This window comes from Myiozetetes cayanensis, unplaced genomic scaffold (assembly GCF_022539395.1).
Source record: "Myiozetetes cayanensis isolate MyiCay16 unplaced genomic scaffold, myiCay2020 scf4, whole genome shotgun sequence".
NCBI classification, from domain to species: domain Eukaryota; kingdom Metazoa; phylum Chordata; class Aves; order Passeriformes; family Tyrannidae; genus Myiozetetes; species Myiozetetes cayanensis.
In genome coordinates this window covers 17261734-17286218 of record NW_026087631.1, presented here as the reverse complement: position 1 = coordinate 17286218, position 24485 = coordinate 17261734, and the positions used below count along the sequence as shown (strand labels likewise).

At 37.9% G+C, this 24485-nt stretch overlaps 1 protein-coding gene across 9 annotated transcripts in view; it reads right to left on the bottom strand.

The window, feature by feature from the left end:
* Positions 1-24485, bottom strand: part of DTWD2 (DTW domain containing 2) — an 81258-nt gene that overhangs the window by 30559 nt on the left and 26214 nt on the right. For all 9 annotated transcript variants that reach the window (XR_007630527.1, XR_007630529.1, XR_007630528.1 and 6 more), the window contains exons 3-4: positions 20311-20405; positions 2345-2534 (exon numbers count right to left, since the gene is read on the bottom strand). Coding sequence is in view for 4 of the 9 variants with exons in the window: in XM_050329185.1 (XP_050185142.1) it covers positions 2345-2534; positions 20311-20405 (285 nt within the window). In the remaining 5 variants the exon portion in view is untranslated. The remainder of the gene's footprint in view (positions 1-2344; positions 2535-20310; positions 20406-24485) is intronic.

Here is a 24485-nt window from a genome sequence, read left to right as displayed (position 1 = left end):
AAGTAGAGAATTCAAGCACGTACAAAGAAGTAAACCTCCTAACAATGCTCCTGATATTCCTGCTGTCTGCTCATGTTTTCCCCAAGAGCTTTAAGCATGACCCTTTGCATCACTGTTTCATAAATCAATGCCTCTCAACTTTTTCAGAAAGTAAGTCTGTGACTGACCCGGTGACAAACTATATCTGATCTTTCACTTTTGCAAAGTCTTAAACCCTGTACAGAGGTGCACACTGTAGGGAGGGAAGGAACACGGTACTCTGTCAACAATTTCCATCTGCAAGACAGATTCTCAAGGCTGTCAGGTAGTTACATGGTGTTATACATGTTCAAATAGAGAGGTTTACAGATTAACATTGCTACACCTTGTTTGCTCCTACAGCCATGCAATTTTGCACAAAACAGGATCCAAAAAACAGTTATAGGCAAGTTAAGTGTCTATAAAATCCTATGTAGATGCGATTTCTACCTAATCTTTCTGGTGTAATAAACTCCTATGGTAGGAATACATTTGTTTATAAACAGGAAATGCTTTTTCATTTCCCATAGTAGACAAATACATTTTAATGTCTTGGTGAAATCTCCTGTAATAGTAAAGTAAATCTGAAGTAATAAACTGAGTTTTATGGGATTTTAAAAATATTTATTATTTATATATTTAACGGTTGTATTAAATGATGTTTCTTGCACCATAGTCAATACTACTGCTCACTTTCCCAAGAGTTTTTGGAGTACTATCTTACTTTACTTCCATTACATTATTTTTACTTGTTCTATCCCTTCAAAGTCTTCTTAAGTTTCATTTTGCATTAGGCAGGATTTCATAATTTTAAAAGCATTATTTGTATGTAAAACGATCCGTAATTTTGCTGTCCATTATTTTAATAAAATAAACATTTTAACAGCCTCAGAGATACTAATTACATTTTATGCGCCACTACAAGGCCTAAAAATATTTTAGGTAGGTAAAATGCCAAAATACTAATGGTTTTAAACCACATCCCTTTGACTTTCAGCAAGTGCTTAGACCACATGAGTATTTATGTAGCTAGATTCATTCAGATAGTACTTAGCAGCATTGGTTTAAGCAATCTTTTTACCAGGATCATAACCACACATACACAGTACATGCTGTTACCACAACTGTTGTGCTAAGATTGATACTGAGATTTAAGTAAGAGACTAGTTTAAACCAATTGCTTCAAAACTGTCTCAAAGACATATCCATAAACAGGAAAACAGCCCTCTCAAGTGTAACACAGCTATAATTTTAGGACTCCAAGTGTCAACACTTGAAAATGGAATTAAACACCGGAGTCTCTTCAAACTTGACAGGTTTATCACCTTCAATATTTGACTACTATCTCATCTAGCTCTGCAATACTTCTTGTCTTTTCTCCATGGTGAAGAGAAGGCTCAGGGGGATTTCATCACGGTATTACAGTACTTTAAGGGTATTTATAAAGAGTAGAGAGATTCTCACTTCACACGGAGCCCCATGGAAAGAACAAGGGGCAGCTGGCACAAGTTGCTGTAGGAGGAGTTTCATCTAAATACAAATATATATTTTTTTTACAATGAGAACAATCAAACACTGGAATAACCTCCCCAGAGGGGTCATGGAGTACCATCACTGGACAAGATCTCATTCAGGTTTCCCTTTCCCCCAAGAGGGTGGAGTAGACGATCCTCTGAGATTGCTTCCAACCTGGGCCATTCTATGGTCCTGAAATTATGGTCCAGGAGTTCCCATGTCAAAGAAAATACCATAGCATAAAGACAAGCAATCCTAGTCTTATGAAAACACTTAAGAAATAGAAACAAAATTATTTTTCCTACAATCCAGAGGGTAGCATTTGCCAACCATTTGCCAAGAGAGAAAGTTTTTAGTATGGTGGAGATCACACACTGGAGAAGAGTGTGACATTTTTGTAAGAAGCTACAAAATTCTACTTTCAGCTTTCCTATTACTGAAATGCAAAATACTTATGCAGGAGAAAAGGAATGTTTATTTCAATCAAGAAATGTTATTTCAATTTGTATGTTCTAACATCTTATACAACATGTTAAAATTTTCTACACAAATCAGTTTTCAATTTGCAAAACAATGATTCCCTATGAAGTTAGATACACTAACTCAAAACAAATAAAAACAAATTTCAAGTGATGAAGTGAAAACCCTCAATATTTACAGTCATCTTTTTTACAATCTTACAGATTGTTTTATATAATTGTCATTCTATTGTCAGCTGGTTATAACCTCAAAAAACCACTCCCTTCTGGTTGATCAAAGCAAGCACCTGTCAGACAAAATTAAGTTTTTTATTTTGCGTATTATAACTCACCTGCTTGGGAAGACGGAAGAGAGAATTTTTGTAAAATATATCTTTAGCCTGGCTCCATGTTCCATCAATGATGATCATAACAGATGGACGAGGAGACATCACTGCAACTTCCTCCAAATTGGTTGCTTCAGCTCCAGGATACAAAATTAGAGTACTGGGATTCCTACACACTGTTGCTAATTCAGGATACCTGCCATGCACAGAAACAAAATTAAAATAATTACTGAAAGTTTTCATGACAGACACATACTTTCAGATATGCTAAGTTACTAGCTCCCACTCATTTTCCCCAACTTTTATTTAAAATGGCCCTTTCTAAACTACCACTTTCTCTTTCTACACCTCAGAAGTTGCTGGTTCTCTCTCCAGTGAGCAGGAAAAAAACACTCACAAAAGTAATCAATCAAAGCTTGATAAAGCAATATATCAGGAATATTTTCCAACACTTTAATCACTAAGTCTAATGTCTATTAGAACCAAAAATATTTTGAATTATTTACAAAAATTTAACATGTATTCTAGCAAAATTTGTTCAAGTACTTGGCATAAAAGTACTCCAATCATCCCATTTTGAACCTTGTATATATAAAGAACATTAGCAATTTATGGTCCATGTCTACAAGACATTTTGGAAAATTCTATCATCTCAATTTATCTTTTTTTTAATTACTACTTCTGCTAACTATTACAGTTATAGTTCCCAAACTTTTATATTATCTTCTTCCTTCCTCTTGGCTTCTACATTTGCAATAATATCACAGGACTAACTGCTGCCTATTAAGCGTACAGTTAATGCACATGGAAACTCCTGACGTTTTTGCAGGACACCACTATAAGTTATTTATAAAAATCTATGGAAGACACTGTCATTAAAACAGCATTCTAAGACTCAAAAAGCAAGCCCAATCCAATCTGGCCTTGAACACTCAAGGGATGAGGCATCCACCACTTCCCTGGGTAACCTGAACCAGTGCCTTACACCCACCATGGTAAAGAATTTCTTCCTAATATCTAATGGAAACCTAATCTCTTTCAGTTTAAAGCCATTCCCCATTGTCCTATCACCACAAGTCCTTGCAGAAATCTCTCTCCAGCTTTCCTGAAACCCCCTTTAGGTACTGGAAGGTTTCTATAAGGTCGCACTGGAGCCTTCTCTTCTCCAGGTTGAACAACTACAATTCTCTCAGCCTTTCCTCACAGTTGATGTGCTCCAGCCCTCTGATCATCTTTGCAGCCTTCCTTGGACTTGTTCCAAGAGGTCCGTGTTTTTTTCTGCGCTGAGGGCTCCAGAGCTGGACACAGTACTCCAGGTGGGGTCTCACCAGAGTGGAGTAGTCACGTAGACTGCTAAGGGAGAATCTGAGAAAACGCTGGCCTTGTAACAAAGACTGCACTGTGTGTCTTCAGTTGATTTCTGCAGTATTATCACATAGTTTTCAGAATCGCCTCCATCAGAAAGAATGAAGAAATACAAAGCAAGGGAGGACTGTCTGAAGCATGTGGCAGAGAGCAAGAAATTAACTCTGCATAGTACCTCAGAGGTTATAAAGAGTATTTGGTAGTAGGAGAAAAGCAGTATGTAGTTGAAGTACCATGTCTCTATTTGTGTTCTGAAGTAGAAAGAAAAGCTAGTACAGTTTAGGTGTATCAGAATGAGATTAACAATAGCCAGCACAAAAAATGGGCTCTTCATGTTACCCATCAGGAACGACAAGGTGCAAGATCATGGACATGGACAGAGGCATGCTGTAAATATCTAAGTTCAGACAGAGAAATTCCTAATGTCACTGTGACCCTGGAGCTTTTAAGTTCCAGGAGCTGGGCACCTGTACCACTTCTCCAAAAATCATGCAAGAGTATCTGTTCTTGGGGAGCTGGGGGGAAGGTTAGGGAAGAAAGAAATGGTTAATAATGGATTCTGAGGTGATATATACTAGGTGTACTTCAAATCTGCACTCCATTATCACTCTCTGGGAATATATTTGAAACCACAATTTCATCAGTGTTAGGTTCGGGCAGGATTGCAGTGCCTGAGACATTGAGATCCTGAGATTAAGACTCATATAGAACCATACAGGAAGTATATGAAATGAAAGTGGAATTGAATTCAGTGTACCAATAAGCCCAGAGATAGTATTCCACTACCTGACCATCCTCACTGCCAGCTCCCTCCCTCCAGCAAACAGTCCAGACTGATTCAACACTACTTGCTTCATTACTGCTGAAATGGTTTGACCCTGGCAAGATGCCAGGGGCTTCTTTTTCTCCTCCCCTCTGCATCTGGACAGAGGAGAATAAAATACTGTAAAGGATTTTTCATGAGTAGAGATCAGGATTGAGAGAAAAGCCATTATTAACACAAAAAACAGCCTGTAGATAAAATTTAAGATTTATTACTAACAGACTAAAAGCTAAATTCATTGCTAACAGAATAAGAGCTAAAGAGTAAATGAATAAAATAGTCTTAAAACACAATACCTCCTCTCCCCGCCCCCCAACTTTCTTTCTCAGCTCTCCCTCTCCAGCAGTGCAGGAGAACAGAGGAGGGGAGGAGGGGTGTGCAGTCAAAATATTGTTGTTTTCCATTCACTGGGTAGCAGCAGCTTTTATAATCAGCACTTTGCAATCCAAAGACCTTCTATGGCTACAAGGGGATATACTACCATATCTTATATTATCATAGTCTTTACCACAGGCTACAGGGCAAATAATGGCTCTAAGTCCTTCCCCTGTTTCTGTGGGGTCCCCTCCCACAGGACACACTCTTTGATGGACTTCTCCAGCATGGGTCCATCTACCCCTCGGGCAACAGTTTCTTTCAGTCTGTTGCCCCATGGACTCCCCAAGGGGGTGCAGTCCTTCATGGGTTGAGCTGTACCGATGTGGGTCTCCCATCAGGGCTACAAGTCCTACCCGGGGAAAACTTGCTTCAGCGTGGGCCTCCCCCTCCACGGGCCACAGGTCTCCAGCAGGACTTCACTCCACCTTGGGCCTCCCACAGAGGATTACTGCTTCCTCCATGTATCTACCTGCTCCAGCATGGACTCCTCCATAGGCTGCAGGAGGATTTCTGCACCCCAAAGGTCTTTCATGAGCTGTAGAGGCTTCAGCTTTGCCCTGCTTCTCGGGAAGAGGGGGGAAAAGCTTCCCCCTCTTTTCACCCCCTCCAGCTGCAATGACCTTGATGACTGCTCGCTCTCCCTAGGACTGGAATTTCTTCTGCGACACAACTTTCTCTTCCTCTGTTCTTAAATATGTTATCACAGAAGTGCCCTAATGGGCTCAGCCTTGGGTATTAAGCAGGAAATCCCTCCTGGAGCTGGCTATCATTGGCTTTTCATAGGGCAGTGAAAGCTTCTAGTAGCTTCTGACAGAAATCACCCCTCTGGGTCCCCTAGTACCAAAAATCCAGCCACCTGAACCCATGACAACTGTCAATGTTATTTGCAAAGAAAAAAAAGACTAATGATCTTTCCTTCCAAAATGAATGGGAAAAGAATTGTAAATAGAGACAGGAAACCTGCAAGATAAGTCTGGGGCAAGCACATGGAAACTTTTCTGTTCATTATTTTTCTAGACCTTACTTACATTATGGCAATTTGGTATCACTTTAGTTTAACCAAGAATCTTGTCACACAAGCAAGGGGTCATCTCATTACAGACTACCTGACAGTCAAGGCTTAAATCTAGAAAACTGGTCATTATTTTCACATTTGTCTTGAGAACCCAATTGCTCAAAGATCTAAGTATTCTAATTCTAGGATAGAACAGATTTAAAATCATTAACACTCTTAAAGGATTAAAAAAATATTAAAACAATGGATTCTTAAAACTAATCCAAACCCAAAGTGATTATGAAGCACCAAAAGTTCATATTACAAACACTGCAACTGAAGTTTTAGTCTTGAAAATACAGCTCAGTTGAAAAAGAATGGTTTTCAATGCATACCCTGCCAAGAAGCACAGAATCATCATAGAATCATGTAATGGCTTAGGTTGAAAAGGACCTTAAAGATAATCTGTTTCCAAACCCCTGCCAGGGGCAGGGATACCTTCCACTAGACCAGGTTGCTCAGAGCTCCATCAGACCTGGCCTTGAACACTTCCAGGGATGGGGCATCCACAACTTCCCTGGGGAACCTGTTCCAGTGCCTCACCACACTCATAGTGAAGAATTTCTTCCTAATATCTAACGTAAACCTACTCTCTTTCAGTTTGAAGCGATTGTCCCTTGTCCTGTCCCTTGTAAATAGTTTCTCCATCTTTCTTGTAGGCTTTCTGCAAGTACTGCAAGGTCACAATTAGGTCACACCAAAGCTTCCTCTTTTCCAGGCCGAACAATCTCAATTATCCTAGTCTTTCCTCATAGGAGAAGTGCTCCATTCCTCTGTTCATCTTGGTGGCTCAGTCCTTTCAACTGACAACAGTTTATATTAAAAAGTAAAGGTAGGGGGCTGATTCAAACAAATTTTGCAAAGTTGTCCCACAAGTTTACCCTAGAGTTTGCGGGCTGATAATGCCATAAGAACTCATAACACTTTACAAATTAGGAGGAGTTGCAGCTATCTTCAGAAAGTTCACTACCATACACTTAATCCCAGAGTGGCATTCAACACATGAAGAGTTATTTAGTGCTCTTTCCTTTCATGGGACAAAGTTCTTAGAAATACATTGCTGTGCAATCCTTTTTAGGTTACGGTTCAGACTGACATTAGTAGCTTTACTAAAACACATCTTGCATTCATAAAACACACTTGTTCTTCCCTCACTGAAACAGCACAGGAGGAATGAGTGAAGCATAATCACCTAATGAGCTGCTTAAAAACTAGTTGCTTGTATAAAACAAGTTCAAAAAAAAAATATATCTATGTATTTCTATATAGATATATTCTGTTAATTCCACTGCAGGTTCTGCATTTGCTGAGTTTTAAAGTTTGTTTCCTGTTAGTTTGTTGCTGACATGTAGCGCAACTAGGCTTTTCCTAGTCGTATAGTACCACCATTAAGAACTTGTTCCCCCGAACAGTTTTTAAGTTCATCCTTCAGCTGCAATTAATTAGATCTGTGAAAGAAATGAAAACTCTCAGTAGAAGACTAAATTTGTATATGGGAAATTATAGATAATGTCATACACAAGGTTTTTTTGCATTTCTTGCCATCTTATGGCACACAGTTGTACACAGTCTCATAACATTTGTGACTTTGAACGTGTCAAAATACAATAATGCCTGTCATCAAGGCATGTAGCTTCGGCAGTGCAGATAAGGAATGATACAAGACATAGGGCAGACACAGAACATCTCCCCAGCTGAGTCTGCCCACTAGTTTATAACAACCTGGAATCAGGAAATTTCAGTGAAAAAAGTTGCTACTTTATCTCTTCTCACCCGTGTTCTGAACACTGGTATTTCCTGCCACCTTTGAAATCTCAGCCTCATGTGTAAATGCTTGGATGTGACTGTGGCCCAACAGCAGCAAAGTCCAAGGCGATATAAAGGCTGGGCATGGCAAAGGGGCACAGCAGAAAGCCCAGGGGGCTGAACTGGGAGGGGAAGAAGAGAATGAAGAGCACTGTTGCTAGTCAGTGTGGGAGACTACTTTGAGTTACATCTTATTACACATCTTAGTCCTAAATCTTTACATACTGCTTTTGTAGAAGCTCTTCTTAGTGTGAAAAACATTACTAACTTCACAAAATTAATGGAGACCTTAATCTTACCTTCCATTTCAGTCAGAACAGCCATGCTATTCTGAAGCCACCAAATTTCAAGTGGAGATTGAGAAGCTGAATTTCTGAAAAAGTACTTTTCTTCCTACAGATCACAGGTCGACTTTTAAAGAATTCACAACTCCATATCAGCCAGGGCAAAAAAGAGAGATAACATTACCACATTAAAAAAATAAAAGAAAGTTTAAACAGTCTGTTCCTCCTGAGTGACAATGAGAACTTACTTCTTAATTTAGGTACTCTACTTTAGTGTATTATCAGATTCTGTAGGCTTCAGAATTACTTTGTTTTCAAGCTACTTAACAAACAACTTTTTTCATTCAAAGAGTGGATCACAAAGAATTTCAAATACAAAAATTGTCCTAAGTTAACTTTAAAGCCATGAAGACAATCAATTAGGCACAGCCTTCATTTACTTTATGTTACATGTACTCAAGCACTATTAACAGCAGTTATCAAAAGCTTCATGCAGATTTGTTACGATTAGGACTTGGAAGCCACGAAATTCCATCCTTAAGTAACAATCTCAAAAGAATACAGCAAATCTCTGATGAAGTTAGGAATATACACAATTCACTAATACATCTATAACAAGAAAAAAAGATGTGCAGCTCCATAACATTCCACCCCTAGCCAAGGAAATCATTTCACTGAGCTCTTAATTGTGAGTGGGAGGGAGAAGAAGAATATAGCATGGGGTTTTCTTTCAGAAATACTACTCTCTATATAAATATATATCTGTAGATACATATGCTATATATATAAACTATATAAAGTACAAGAGTTTATAATAGTTTTTAGTTGCTGTTATCTGAAAGGACCTGATAATGAACATGACTTAGTTGCCTGTAAAGCCATGATTTAGGTCTTTTAATCGGTGTAAGTGAGTATTAAGCAATATAAACCTTGAGATTAGCTCAGTTGGTTAGAGCACAGTGCTAATAATGCCAAGGTTGTGGGTTTGATCCCCACAGGGGCCATTCACTTACAAGTTGGATTTAATGGTCCTTGAGTGTCCCTTCCAACTCAGAATATTCTGATATTATGTGATTATGTGAAAAATAATTACTAAAATGTGATTTAAGTGATGGAAGTGACACTTGGTAGGCATTAAAGAGACTTTAAATTACATGTGCTGGATGTTAAAGAGCTTGTTTGAAAAATACACTCAGGTAAGAGGAAGCTTTACTCTTTCTGAAGCCTATAAGGCAGAGCAAGATTTGTTCTTTTCTCTGTGTGTCTCCAAGTAAAAACTAAGGAACAAAAGATTAAAGTGGGGGCATATGAAGAATCAGATGGCTCAAATTTTTCTTTTCTAACCATTTCTAGGTTGCTAAAAACCATCAGAGATTCTCCAACAAGCTTTCCAAACAAAGACAACAGAATTTTAAAAACAAAAGCTATTCACAGAATTGGTGGACAATACTACAAATAAGTATGAAAGGAAAAAACAAAACAAAACCCGAAATAATGCAATGAGAACTTTTTCCATATCCTGAACACTTCACTGATGTCATTAACCGTATGAAATACAAAACAGTATAAGCAAACAGGAACACAGATACAACAGGGACTCTCTAAGACACTAAGGATGGTTACAAAAGTACAGCACAAGACTAAACAAGTACTACAAGAACCATCACACTGGTCTACAATCCAGAGAAAGAATTACAATAAATAAAATTAGCAATACATAGAACCTCAAAAAATCATATTTCACAGTTGACCTTTTCAATGAAATAATGTGGGCAATACCAGCAGCATCAACCCACAAGTCAGCTCTTATATTAGAATACAGACCACCTCAAAAAGTCCTCTGCTGCAATTAAAATGCAATGTTCTTTCCTACACACAAAAAAAAACCCATGACAAAATTCTGCAGAAAGTCCACTAGCAAGAACAACAAGAGAGATGAAACTAACTTATTCTCCATGTTCGAAGAGGACAAGAACAGAAATAATAACTGCAGCAATAAAGGTGCAAACTAAACAGGAACAAAACCTCTCAGGCTTTCTAATGGTAATAAGTTCATACGTTCAAACAGATCTACAGAGAGTTCTGCAGACTCTCCTGTACATGCTATTAATAACAGGCCTACTTGCAGCTCATCTCACTTTCACAGGAGAGTAACTATGGCATCTTGATTATCTCTTTATCCCTACTTCTTCCCTACTTTATCTCTCTTTATCCCTACTTCTCCAATTACGCTCCTACATAAAGCAGCATTTGATGTATATATACATCAAATATACATAGCATCAGTTTGATGATACCAAACTGAGTGGGCAAGCGGACACTTTGGAGAAGAGTGTCATCTTGCAGGAAGACCTGGACAGGTTGAAAGACTGGGCTAACAAGAACCTTATGAAGTTCAAAAGAGACAAGTCTTGCACTTGGGAAAACATATTCCATGAGTGCAGCATGGGTTGGGATCCACTCAGCTGGAGAGAAGATCTGTGGAATGCGACCTGGAGGTCCTGGTGGACAAGAAGCTTAGTCTGAGCAAACTGTCCTGCTGCGGCAGAGAAAGCCAACAGGATGTTGGCTGCATCAACAAGGACAGCACCAGCAGAGATAGAGAAGTCATTATCTCACTCTACTCAGCACTTGTCAGGCTACACCTGGAATACTGTGTTCAGTTTCGGTTCCCACTATATAAAAAAGATGTGAACAGATTGGAGAGGCTCCAGAGAAGGGACTCAAAGAACCAGGAAGCCTGCCAGATGGGAAAAGGGTGAGAGAGCTGGATTTTTTTCTGCCTTGAGAAAGAAGGGCTAGGGGAGACGTAATCCCTGTGTTTCAGTATTTAAAGTGTGCCTACAAAAAGGACGAACACTCTCTTCTTACAAGGAGTCACATGGAAAAGACGAGGGGTAATAGGTACAAGTTACATCAGGAGAGATTCCAATTGGACACAAGAGAAAAAAATTTCATAATGAAATTAGACATTAGAATAATCTCCCCAAGGAGATTCCCCAAAGTTGGACACTTTTAAGACTTGGCTGACCAGGATGATGGGCCATCTTGTCTAGACTGCTTTTGCCAAGCAAATCTGGACCAGATGATCCTTGGGATAACCTCTACCCTGGTATTCTATAACCCTATGGTACATATGTAATGAATATCAATGGTTAATGTTGGTCTTTAGATGATCTTATTTTTAAACGATTTCAAGTAATTGAAGGAATATCCTCTATACTGACTATGTTTAAGAAATGTCCTCCATACATATATCCTGATGTTTCCAGTACTTTCATTAGCAGTTTGCAGACTATACAAAATGCTGGAATTCCCAGAAGAAATCAATTTTTATCATTTACAGTTGAAGTAATCCACTTCAATCCAGGTAAGATTTTACTGTAATAATGAAAAATAAGATCAGTCTGAAGACAATAACTTTCTTTCTATAAATACAGTAATACATAACTTCTCATCTGTTAGCCATCTTTCCATGACCAACAGCTAATGTAAAGTTCAAGAAGATGATACAATTTAAAAGACATGCTGTAAAGTGCAACTCTTAAAAGGACTTGAACTCTTAAAAGAAATACATGCAACACTTGCTTCTCATAGAAACCACTGCTCAGATTTAGTTTAGGTATGCATCAGGCACTGAAGGCCTTTATAATCCGTTTAGTCTGACAACAATCTCTGCTAAAGTAGAACTATTCAGATGTTTCATTCACACCTCAATTATATTCATCCACTTTGTCATAGCAGATTAATACATTCTCATGATCGTACTTATGCAGCATTTCATTATTTCTGGGATTCATGCTCTTCAAATGTGTAATTTAAACACTATCTTATCTCATAATCCCCTTTTTGTATCATAAACATTTTTATTACACATGCATAGTCAGTTGCTCTCAAACTCTCTAAGTGGTTTTAATTCAATGGGGATGTATTAAACTTTGCCAATGTGAAAGGCAAACATTCAAATTTTAAAAATCTAACACTGCCATTTAGTAGCACACAATACTAATATTAAAGAACAGACGTTAATTTATTATCTGTGGAAAACCATCAGGTTTATGGGAACTTCTCAGTTTTTGTTGTTATTTTTACTATTTTATCTTAGTCATAAGAAGGTACAGCCTGCTGCTGTGCTTGGGAGAATGCAGAAATGCTGACTGTCGTAATTCCCATAAGGTAACAATTCCCATCAGGTAATAAAAGGAATAAAAGTAAAGGCAACAATCCTCTGTCATTTCCACATTCAGAAAGATGCCCCCAGGATCAGGACTGAAGAATAAGAGATACCCAGCAAGAGGTATCAACCTCTTTTTTACATACTTTTTTATCATTTATCTACTCTTTAGTAGATAAATGACATTTACACTCTAATATGCTCCGTGTTTTTGTTCTCTACTTTTAAATGTGTCAATTGTCTAAAAAAAATCATCTTTGATCAAAAGATAAAATAATGACAAATAGTTTTCAGGTTTTGAAACCTGTAATTTTATAACTGTTTAAACATTTACTAGGGAAAAAAGGTCATAAATACAGCTTACTAAATAACCCTTTTTATTCTATGAAAACATGTATATAAAAAACTTTGCTAGCAAAATTTCTACTGAGTTCCCCTGTAAAAAAAGTATCATTATTACTGCCTCCAAATAACATTGGCTTTTACAGTGTAAAATAAAAATAAAATGAAGATGAGTTTGTACTGCTACCCTAGTGCTTGATATTACTGTGACAAGGGGAGCTGGCCTGTAACATTTAATAAACTACAATAAAAAGGAATAATAGGTAATAATGGGGTTTTTTTATTGTGCCTTCTATTACTTCAATTTCAATTTACTTCTCCCATCTCATGTACTGTGCTTAAAGCAAAAATAGGACATAAGCTAGTAATAAAAGGAAAACTATTTCCTGTCGGTACTATTAAAGTATATACTTTTCTAGAAAAAATGGGTTTCGACCAATCTAAAAACCCAATTATTCTAACTAGTAGGTCCACAATCATGTTTGGTAACATTGGTAGATTAGTTTGAAAATTAATGCAATGACAGGAGGGGAAGGAATTTCTAAAGCTACAGTTCCAGCTTGGTAGGAAATATAAATATATATATATACATGTACACACTTTAATTCTAGCTCAAGGTATAATAGGAAAACAAAGCAGAGAATTGTACAGAGAAAAGAGTTCAGAGCAAAACTTCTAAATACAGCCAAAATACCCAAGCAAATTAGAAACTGAAGTGCAGGAAATAAACCATGTATTTGAAACAGTAGCAGCAATTTTTATCTAGAAATGCTATATCACTTAAACATAAATAGCATCCATTACTGTTTCTCTGAAAAGGCTGCATGTTTTCCTTCAAGGAAGTAATGTACTTGTTTCTCATCTGTAATGGCCTAATGTAATTAATTTCACAATTAACATAAAGCATTCACAACAAATTATTTCCAAGGGAAACAAAGAGAATAAATTACTAATGCCAAGCAACTTCTACTTTTTACTCAATGTGAAAAAAGAAAAACAATTCAGTGCAAACTTTGGCACTAATTAACAAAGCTATTGCTGAAATGGGCCCAGAGGCATCATCTTCCTAAGGTAAACTCGAACCTCCACAGTATCTTACACAGTTGGTAAAGCACAGCTGCTGGTCACTAAATTCACTTGCACAGTTCTTTCCCTGCATGAAGGAATAACGCACATTTGAAAACAAAAAGCCCATAATACCAAGTCTTTCTCTTCTACCACTGTGAAGCATGATCTTTAAGAACAGAAACATTAGCAGAAGGATCACAGAATCATAGGATCATAGAATTGTTTACACTTGAAAGGGCCTCAATCAAGTCTAACTGGACACAATGTCAAGTCGACCACTAAACCATATCCCCAAGTTCCACATATACAGGTATTCTAAGTACCTCCAGGGATGGAGACTGAAACACTCTTCTGGGTAGCCTGTTCCAGTGCTTAACCATCCTTTTGGTAAAGAAATTTTCCTAATACCCAATCTAAACCTCTCACTGAAGTGTGACTTGAGGCCATTTCCTCTTGTTCCTCTGTTGCTTGTTACCTGGGAGAAGAAAGCAACACCCACCTCACTACAACCTCCTTTCAGGTAGTTGTAGAGAGCAAGAACATCTCCCCTTACATATTATATGCTGTGTTGGGTTCACATCAAGGTTTTGGTACAGAGTAAGCCACAAGTGTTCCCTGTAGATGTGCCCAGAAGTGACATGGACAGCATACAAACTGAGGCAGAGGAAAAGTATTAGGAGGAAGGAGCGGCAAAAAAGAACTGCTATAGACTGACTGCAAAGCTGAAGGCTGTAGCACCCAAAGGAAAAATAACCAGAGAGAATATTATCCAAATTACAGTGAGCAATGTGAAATCTGATATGGTAAAGTACAGTCTCAGATGTAAAACAACACATGTTCAGTTAGCCACCATTAATTACTGTCATACACAGAACCAACAGAAGCTGTGAGAAGCTGATGATCTCTAGCATCTGGTCATTGTTGCCTGAGATAGGTAGAAAAAAATGTGCAAGTTTAGTTTGATAACACACAAAAACCCCTTATCTGAATAAGTTTTAAATTTTTTGATATTTGATACAGTAAGAATTTTTCTTTCTCAACAAGCACTAGAACCTACTGAATATAATTACCCTAAAATACTTTATAAAATCAACAGAAATAAGTTGTATTTTATTACTCCAAAAGTGAAGTTACAGATTTTCTAAGTGTCGCAATAATTTCTGATCTAAACTACTGAACTAAAGCAGGGCTCATAACTATACTGAGAGAGCACAGAATCACAGGGAATTTTGAGTTGGAAAGAACCCACAAGGATCATTGAGTCCAACTCCTGGCCCTGCACCCAAGAATCACACTGGGTGCCTGAGAGCATTGTCCAAATGCTTCTTGAACTCTGTCAGGCTTGGGAGCCTCTTCCAGTACTCAGCCACCTTCTGTGTGAAAAACTTTGTCCCGATATTCAACCCAGACCTCCCCTGACTCAACTTCATGCTGTTTCCCCGAGTCCTGTCACCTGTCACAAGAGTGAAAAGATCGGTACCTGCCCCTCCACTTCTCCTTGTGAGGATGTTGAAGACCAAAATCAGGTCTTCCCTCAGTCTCCTCCAGGTTGAATGTACCAAGTGACCTCAGCTGCTCCTCACATGGCTTCCCCTCAAGGCCCTTCACCATCTTCATTGGCCTCCTTTGGATGCTCTCTAATAGCTTAATATTTTTCCTATATTGCAGCACCCAAAACTGCACACAATAGTCAAGGTGAGGCTGCCCCAGTGCAGAGCAGAGCAGGACAATCCCCTCCCTCGACCAGCTGGCAACGCTTTGCCTGATGCCCCCCAGGACAGGGTTGGCCCTCCTGGCTTCCAGGGTACTGCTGACTCAGATTCAACTTGCCATTGACCAGGAACCCCAGGTCCCTTTCCACAGCAGTGCTCTCCGGCCTCTCATTCCCCAGTCTATACACACAACCAGGGCTGTCCCATCCCAGATGCAGAATCTGACATTTGGTGTAGCTTGATTCCAGAGAGCAACGTAGATAAATTTGTAACTGCCTCCTCACTGTCCTAAATAATTGGGCAGTGGATGCAGAGATATTTGCATCTGTTTTCCTTTAAGTGATCACTCATTAGAATACATCATTTTATCATAGCATCCAGAATTAACAAAGTGTGAATATTTGAAAAGAGGGAAGGTCTGAGAATGAGGTTACCTTTTCAGAAAAAGAAAATAAATAAAATAAAATAAGGCAAACCCACTCTTCCCAAACAGTCACAAAGTATAAAATGAAACTCAAAAGCAATAGTGCCAAGGCTGTTTATAAAACTATGATATCAAATTAAAATAATTTGAATTTTTGACATGTTAGACTTCAGAAATAGTTGCTATCTCTGTTCAGTGTATGCCCAAAACTCCTGTTGAGTGCAACAGCATTATTATTCAAAATCAGTTGCCTACAAGATTTTATTAGTAGGCTAAAAAGAACATGAATCCAATACCTTATATTTTATTCAAGAATATGAGAATAAAGTGGGTTTTTGCCCTAACATTTCCATAATGAATAGCAAATGTACTGCTCAAATATACTGCAACTGTTAGATACAATCCTAAGAACAACGCTAGGAAAAGGTATTAGCACAGTTTTTTCCCTGCCCCACTTCATTCCACTTTTTTGAAATTTCATCTCTTTATAGAGAGAATCTTAATAGACACCCTTCAAATGTAAATGCTTCTGTAATTGCAGTTTAAGAAAACCATGCTGCAAGCGTCTATTCAGCTATATAAATTACACCTTAACTCTGTATCCGGGCAAGAATAATTACCCAGACAAATCAGGACAATAAATGCCCCAGCCACCCCTCTATCCTCCCCAAAACTTTTTATTAACTGTCTCTGCTCATGTATACTAACAATTACATTTCGTTTTAAGGGAAGGAAAGAAAACAGCAAATATTAACTCACAAAAAGGCTACTTTTACAATACCATCATTCTGTAAGTATGTCCTGGTTTTGTCAGGGGTAGCATTAACTTTCCTCCCAGTGGGTGGTATGGGGCTGTGTTTTGGATTTGTGTTGAACACAGGGTTGATAACATAGATATGCTTTTGCTGTTGCTGAGCAGACCTTACACAGAGCAGGGGCCTTTATATGCTTTTCGTACTGCCACGCCGGCAAGGAAGGTGGGAGGTTGGAAGGAGATACAACTGGGACAGGTGACCCAAACTGATCCAAGGGATATTCTAGACCATATGACATCATGCTCAGTATATAGAGCTGGTGGGAAGAAGGAAGGAGCAGAGGTCTGGAGTGATGGCATTTGTCTTCCCAAGTAACTGTTACACATGATGGGGGCCTGCTCTCCTGGAGGAGAAGAACACCTGCCAGCCCATAGGAAGCAGTGAATTAGTTCTTTGGTTTTTTCTTTGTATGTGTGCAAGGCCTTTCCTTTCCCCATAAACCATTATCTCGACTCATGAGTTTTACGGCTTTCACCCTTCTGATTCTCTCCCAGTCCTGCTGGTGAGGCAGTGGGTGAGAGGCTCCATGGGGCTTGGTGTTGGTTGGAGTGAAACCACAAAGTACTTATGCCAAACTGTTCAGTTTTAGCTTAATCATGTTAGCACATCAAAGATTAATCCAAATATATGATACTAATGTAATCAATACCAAAAAAAGGTCAGTCTTTTGAGTACTTGGGGAAAAAAAAACCAGTTAACCAACAGAACTGGTCTTCTATTTCAGAAAAGCCATCTGATGAGCCAAGTCACCATGCAAACACTGTATATTTTCAGTAGAATATTTTCAGTCAGAAAGAATGGATCAGACTGGGAAAAATGACATATTAGCTCCTAAAAAATTAATTATATGTTGAAGATATTAACTTCTGGAAAGACTTCCAAAAGTTGGTTCTTTAGATTTTCTGCAATATAGCTCAATTAGGAATAAGGTAAATTTATTCTACATAATTTGTTTATCAGCTTTCAACCACAAGAAAAGGTGTACCCAAGAAGGAACTGAGTAGAAGAAATGCTAAAAAAAAAAAAAGGGAAAAAAATGCTTTATGTTTACTCTTTCATCCAAACATAAGTTTAAAAAAAATAAAATTCTGATTTTCAGTCTTACTGTTATAAACATCAGAGGTCTAAATGTTAAGCTTTCATTCAAAACATGACATTTATTCTAGAGGACATGATTCTGTGTGGATATCCTCATAAAATCCTTCTGCGCTCCTCATACATTTTGGATGCTGATTACAAAGTATAGGAAAAACAACTGAGACACACTTGAATAACAAACTTGCCTTCCCCTTCAAAAGAGGGGCACTGAAGACTAAAGAGCCGCCCAGTTGAGATGGTACGTAAATTTCCCCCTGAAAGCAACCTCTTCTGACAGCTACACATTCACAACAGTCAGTCTGCCGGTTGGTACACCACTGCTGAACTGCTGTGATGGAGATCAAAACCAATCAGCTGCTGTGTATGGCTTAGTTTCCACTCAAATCCATAATGTCAATTACTTCTGCTCACAAAGGTTGCCTTGAAGCATTCTAAGTTTACAGAGCTGTTGCCAGGAGCTGCTGGATCCCATGATAATGTAAGTATGTGCACTACCATTCTATTCTGTTAATTTACAAAAATATGAGCAACCATCAAGGTCATCACTTTCGCAGGTCTGCTGCATGGTAGGGCTTCTACATGTTTGCAGAAAAACAATGTGTGCACGACATTACCACCTGCAGGCACTGCTCACATGCAAGATCAGTACAACCAGAGACTCTGAGTTATACTGGTTTATTCCCTTCCAAACTACGTAGTTATGGTGAAAGCAGCAAATGACATAAACACTATCACACAATGTCAGAACAAAAAAAAAAAAGGCAAAAGTATGGCCTTAATGTGCTTCAAAATAATGATACTTCTAAAATGTATCAACAAGCATTCTTTAATAATTTATTTCTTCAAAGTAACTAAGAAGTCTTGCCCCCTGAAAGTTGATTAAGCTGCTTGTATAGCATCTACTAAATTGTTTACATACAGCATGGCTTTTAAGAAATCCAGAAAACAAAGTCCTGTTTAGTTTAATATGTCATAAAACATAAGCTGGACCACTGTAATTTATGAGCCTTTAAAAATCCCATTAGCAGACATTTTCACCCTAAGAGAAGAGTAGGGACCAGTACAGCCCTTCTTCCCATTTACACTAAAGCACTGAGATGTTTTCACCCATCTGCAGATGCCTGTTGCTTTGTTGTTCCAAAGAAGGAATATTGATTAAAATATTGACAGAATGTATTTATAGTTAAGAAAAAAAATTAGAAATAACACATTCCAGAGGTGGAAAATAACTTTTCTCCTCTTCTCATCTTTCCTCTTCCCAAGAACACGAGCACTAACTCAGTGACTGAGCACTCCCAATTTTTCCAGTCTCACATGAGCAAGGCAAAGTAAGAATAGTGCAGATGCTTAAAGTGCAGCCATGACTTAAAACCTAATTAGTTTTAGCCCTTCATCTAGGTAAGACAAATCACCAAAATTCATATTAACCTAAGGAAAACTTTCGCTTTTTTCACTATCTCCAGTATGTTTTTATGGAGAAAAAATTAATAGGAACTAGGCAATTATGAATCTATTTAAACTATTTTGAGGTTGAGATGTTCCACAAGCTGTTTTGGCCTAAAGAGGATCCTTTAGGTTAGAGAAATATCCCTGGATTCAAACTTGAAGAAGCTTTAATACTGTAATTGTCTCTTTAAAAAAAAAAAAAAAAAAGGAAATTTTCTAGAAGCAGACTGTACTGACACCATTCCACCCTGTGCATATCAGTTTGAAAAGTTCCTTCATTTTCAGGTTTTAACAGGAAGACAGTATAATTTCCCTGTAGCCTGGAACTTTTTAGATAATTATTAGAATTATTATCAGAGAAGACTAAAAGAAAAGCAATATATTTCTAATATTGTCTAATTAGGATACAGCCAGCACAAACATGTGGAAGCACCATTCTGAATTACCTTCCACGACATTTTTGTTCACTGAACTCTACAGAAAGTTTTCTCCAAGGATTAAACTCAGTTTTAGAATCAATTTCCTTTAATTTCCTTCATGGTTACTATTTGCTTTACTGAAAATGTATGGAGTAAAATTTCACAGGCATTTGTACTAAGAATTGGTTTCTAAGACTTAGCTTCATCTAAAGAAGATTAAAGATGTTACATGGGAGAGCAATATTTTCCAAGGTCTCAGAATATTAGAAAAAAAATAATTTAAAAAACCTCTAAAAGCTATACTTTCTTATAATTAATTTTAGAGAAAGAGGAAAGAATTTGGAAAAAAGAAGACATTCACTAAGAGTTTTCCACCATGGGGTTGTCAAATTCCCACACTTGAGTAAAAACTATTAGTTTTACTTCAGTGACACCAAATGGTTGGTCCGACAAAGCAAATCAAAAAAAGAACCCAACAGAATAGCAAGACAAACCTAGTACCAGGTAAGAACAGAACTGCCAACAGCTGAGACTTTGAGAGTAGCCACCTGAACCTTCAAGAGCATAAAACAGATCATAAATACAACAACCTAGAGGAAGAATATCAAGTGTTTCTGACTACGTTGGGAAATCAGAAGCTTGTATCAAAAGTGAACATGCACACTTGGAATAAAAATTAAGAACACTGTTGGTTGTTAATAAAGACATTGAAAAAGATATCTCTATAGTTGACAGAGAAACAGAAAACGCACAATCCTGCTCACCTGTCTTCACTAAAACGTCGACCAACCAAAATTTTACATTTGTCTGGAGGGAGACAAGCAGCAAGCAAAGGTACCGTCCTTAACACTCGACTTTCCTGTAAAGAAAGAGAAGTTACTTTTGAACCAAATCAAGAAAGGCTTCTATGAATGCTTAACGTTTTCATTTTCTACCAAATTCTTTTGACTACAGATACAGAAAAAAACCTTCCCACATAACAGGAAAAAACAATCTACAAGAAAAATACCCAATCTTGATGCTTCAAATTGTATTGTTTTGATTGACAGTATTGAACTTATTAACTAGGTTAACAGTATCAAAAACAGTAACAACTTCTCAGACAAATAAAGAATAGACAAAAAAACAGGATTAGCATTAATGATGTAAGAGTCGGGGGAGCTAATGTCTCTATATCAGAAAATGAGGAGAGAGTTTGATTTCCACAAATAGATGCTAAAAATAAAAGCACTGGGTGTATCAGACCAGACACTGAAATGCAAACATCTCCACCCTGCTGTCACTTCATTTCACAGTAACCAGGACACCTAAACTGCCATGAATCCTCCAACTCATGCCATTCAGGCTGTGTTGACCAGGTATCTGCCTACATCTTCGCGGCACAGATGAGGAAGGTGACCACCACGGCTGGGTGGGGAGCAGGGGCTCTTCAACTCTCAGAGCATTAGAGAGCTGCGTGGAAGCAGGATTTCAGAAAGTGGAGGAAGAGTGAAGTAATAACAGCTGAAACAAACTATCTACTCATCAAACAGAGCAATTTATTTCTGTGCTTTATTTAACACAGCTGGGAACAAACTTTTTGTCTAGACAAGCATTAACGCAAACTGAGCTTCATTTGTGGAATGTCAATTTTTGTTTTCCCATCAAGGAAGGGGAAGCGACAGAAAGCCAACACAAAAATAGTGGATGAAAGTTTATTTATCATAAGATGAACAGAGGAAGGTTATTAGCTGAATCTAGCAGGAGAAAAGGCACTAGATATCAGGGAAGGATTATGAAAGCCCTAAAATCAGTAAAATAAAGAGTTCTTACAATACAACCTGCATGTCTTACAATCTGAACGTCTCATGATTCAAACAACAAGAATCCAAACATTTCATTAATGAAAATACAGGGGGCTGTTGGTCTGCCTTTTGATTTAAGAGCCTTATCTCAAAAACACAGTATTTGTGAACACATGAGGTTCTGATTAACTCATGTTGGGAAGATGTTACTTTCACAAGTATCAGTGTGCAGCCGTCTGCCCTCTCACACTGTCTTGCTACCAGCTGTTAAAATAGTTTTGTGAAAACTTTTATTACTGTTGCCTAAAACCTCTATTCATTTTGCTTTTTCTGATCCTTACCTACTGAGTCTCTATAAATAAAATATCATGGAGTTGAAGGAGTAAGTTGTTCTGCTACATCCACCACCACTTTTCATTCAGCAGCAGCGTAATGTCTCCTAGGGACAGACGAAGATCAAAGTACCTTGGGAGTGAAGTGCGAGCAAGGGGAGGGAGTATTCTTTAAACTGACATCAACTTCTTCTACCTCAGAACAGCAGAATCAGCCATCAACAGTGTCATAGTATTACTTGCTTTTATTTCATCACAATTAAATAACATTCCAATTCACTAGTCAGAAGCCTCCATAAGAATGTAACAAGTGGTAATAAAGGACCTGGAAGAAAATCAATTATTTGCCTCTGATAAACAAAACCAAAAGAGCTGTCATCAGTCAGGAGAAAGTTATTCAACTATTCTGTCCAATGTCACATCATTACTTCAGAATTACCCTTAATTCAAATAAATATATTCTCTTACCAAGATAGAAAATTGAGTTTTCCAATCTAAAAACAATATATGCATATAGAAAGATAAAACATAAAATGTAAAGCTGAAAGGAATTGAGAACAGAAGCTTAAAACAGCTAAGTCAAACTAACACTAAAAAACGTTTCATTTGTTTATAATGTTCTTCATTAAAGAATTTGTATTTAACTAGACAATAGATAACTTGTTATCCTACCAACGATTTTCCATTTACTAGTTTGAAAGTGAGCAGTTACTCTCTTTGTTCTTCTCAGTGTCTTAACAGTGATTTGCAACTCTGCTTATTCATCATTTGACTATTAAACTATATAAACAGAAACAGGACTGGAGGACTTATGTGATGGGCTGACCTTGGTTGGCCTCCAGGTGCCCACCAGCCACTCTATTACTCCCCCTCCTCAGCAGGACAGGGGGCATAAAATAGGATGGAAATGAACTCTTGGGTCAAAAAGGACATGGGTAGACGCAAAGGAAAATAAAAATACATTTTATTTTTATTTCCCATCAGCAGGCAGAGTCCAGCCACTTCCTCAGAAGTAGAGCCTTGGCAAGTGTAACAGTTCCTACAGAAGACAAATGCCCACCCCCATCTTTTACTGTGTCATATGGTATGGAATATCCCTCTTGGGTCAGCTGTTCTGGCCATGTCCCCTCCCAGTCTCTTCTCCACCCCCAGGCTACTGGCGTTTGTGGGCATTTTGGAGGCACAGCCCTGACGCTGTGTGAGCACTGCTCAGCACCAGTCCAAACACTGGTGGCACGGTACTGTGGTGACTGCCATGTGGAAAGCTAATTCCATTCCAGATGGACTCAGAACAACTTAAATTTCATTGTTCTTTTTCTTTTCTGGGAATTTGTGGTAACTTTGGTTACCACAGCATTATCCACCTATGATGAACAGGACAGTTCAAACTAATAAAAACATTTATTAAAGCTAGGAGATATATATTTCCCCCTTTTTTTTTTTTTAATTGTTAGGACAAGCAGCAAGAACATTACATTTTGATTCTTGCTGTTCAATAAGGAATACTATACAGCAGAAGTGCTATAATGACCAAGTCAAAGCTAATTACTGGTGTTAGACTGTGTGTATTTAATGATTTTATGTATTGATCTAAATTTTCTTCTCAGATGCTTAACATGGAATTCTTCCATTTACAGAAAAAAAGAAGGTAGGGAATGAACACAACTTAAATAGATACCCTATGCTATGCTTTCGGGGTTCTGTCCCAGCTCACACCTATCATTCATGTTTTCAAAAGCACATAATGGCCTATAATGAACTGGTAGTCACATCAAGAATGATCAAAGGCAAAAGTAAGACAAAAGTGTACAGGGGTTTATACTCCTACTGTGTCACTGACCAGTCCTACGGATCGTAAGAGTAGGTATGAAACAGGAAAAACGACAAAAGTATCTTTTTTTACTTCTACATATATATATATATATTTACATATATATTTATCTATATGAAAAGAAGAAAAATAAATTACTAGGCATATAAGTCTTTCACTCTTGTGCTAGTCCTGATTACTCTCACAATGAATAATGGTACAATAACAGCACCATCTGAAAACAAGTATTTACCCCTTGATATGGAATGCTGAATTCTGGATTCCTTACAAATAAAAATCTAACTAATTCATGTACCTGTTATGCAAATAATTCCTCACTTGTGATCCACTGTTCTACAGTTGCTCTCTCTTTCACAATACGTGACACATGCACAGGTCTTTCTGGCAGCATGGTCTCTTGAAAGTAGGAATGTGGAGACTTAGTCACATTAATCAGGCAACAGGAATGTTGCTCCTGAATTTCTATATTACTATCTTGGCTGAATACAAGTCTCAATAGCATCATTTAACCATAGTTGAAGGCTTACTTCACTGCACTGCAGACTTCCAAAGACAATAAATAATGAAGCACATGAAGGATGACAATTGGGACTGAAGTGCAGTAAGGAAAGACATTCGCTATCTGGTTAGTTCAATGAGATATTTCTGAAACTGAGTGTACCTGTAATGAAATGGCAGACTGAAGGATCAGATGCAGTCCAGAAGGCTTATCTGCATTCAAGTTCGATTCTGTTTTGAGTATGTGCAACTAAGAGCAAACGGAACTTAGCTCTTGCCAGGTATTTCTCTGCTGTTATGGAATCAAAAGCATCACCTGCGTTCATCTAAGAAAACACTTTCAAAGACCACTGTAAGATGTTCTTAGCTCCCCATCATTTGTTTGAATTTATCTCTGACAAGCCAAGTGCCCTGATAATAGTCAGACAGTGGTCTTTCAATACTGTGTGAATTATTATTATGTAATATATACAAACAGAAAACTTGCATCCCAC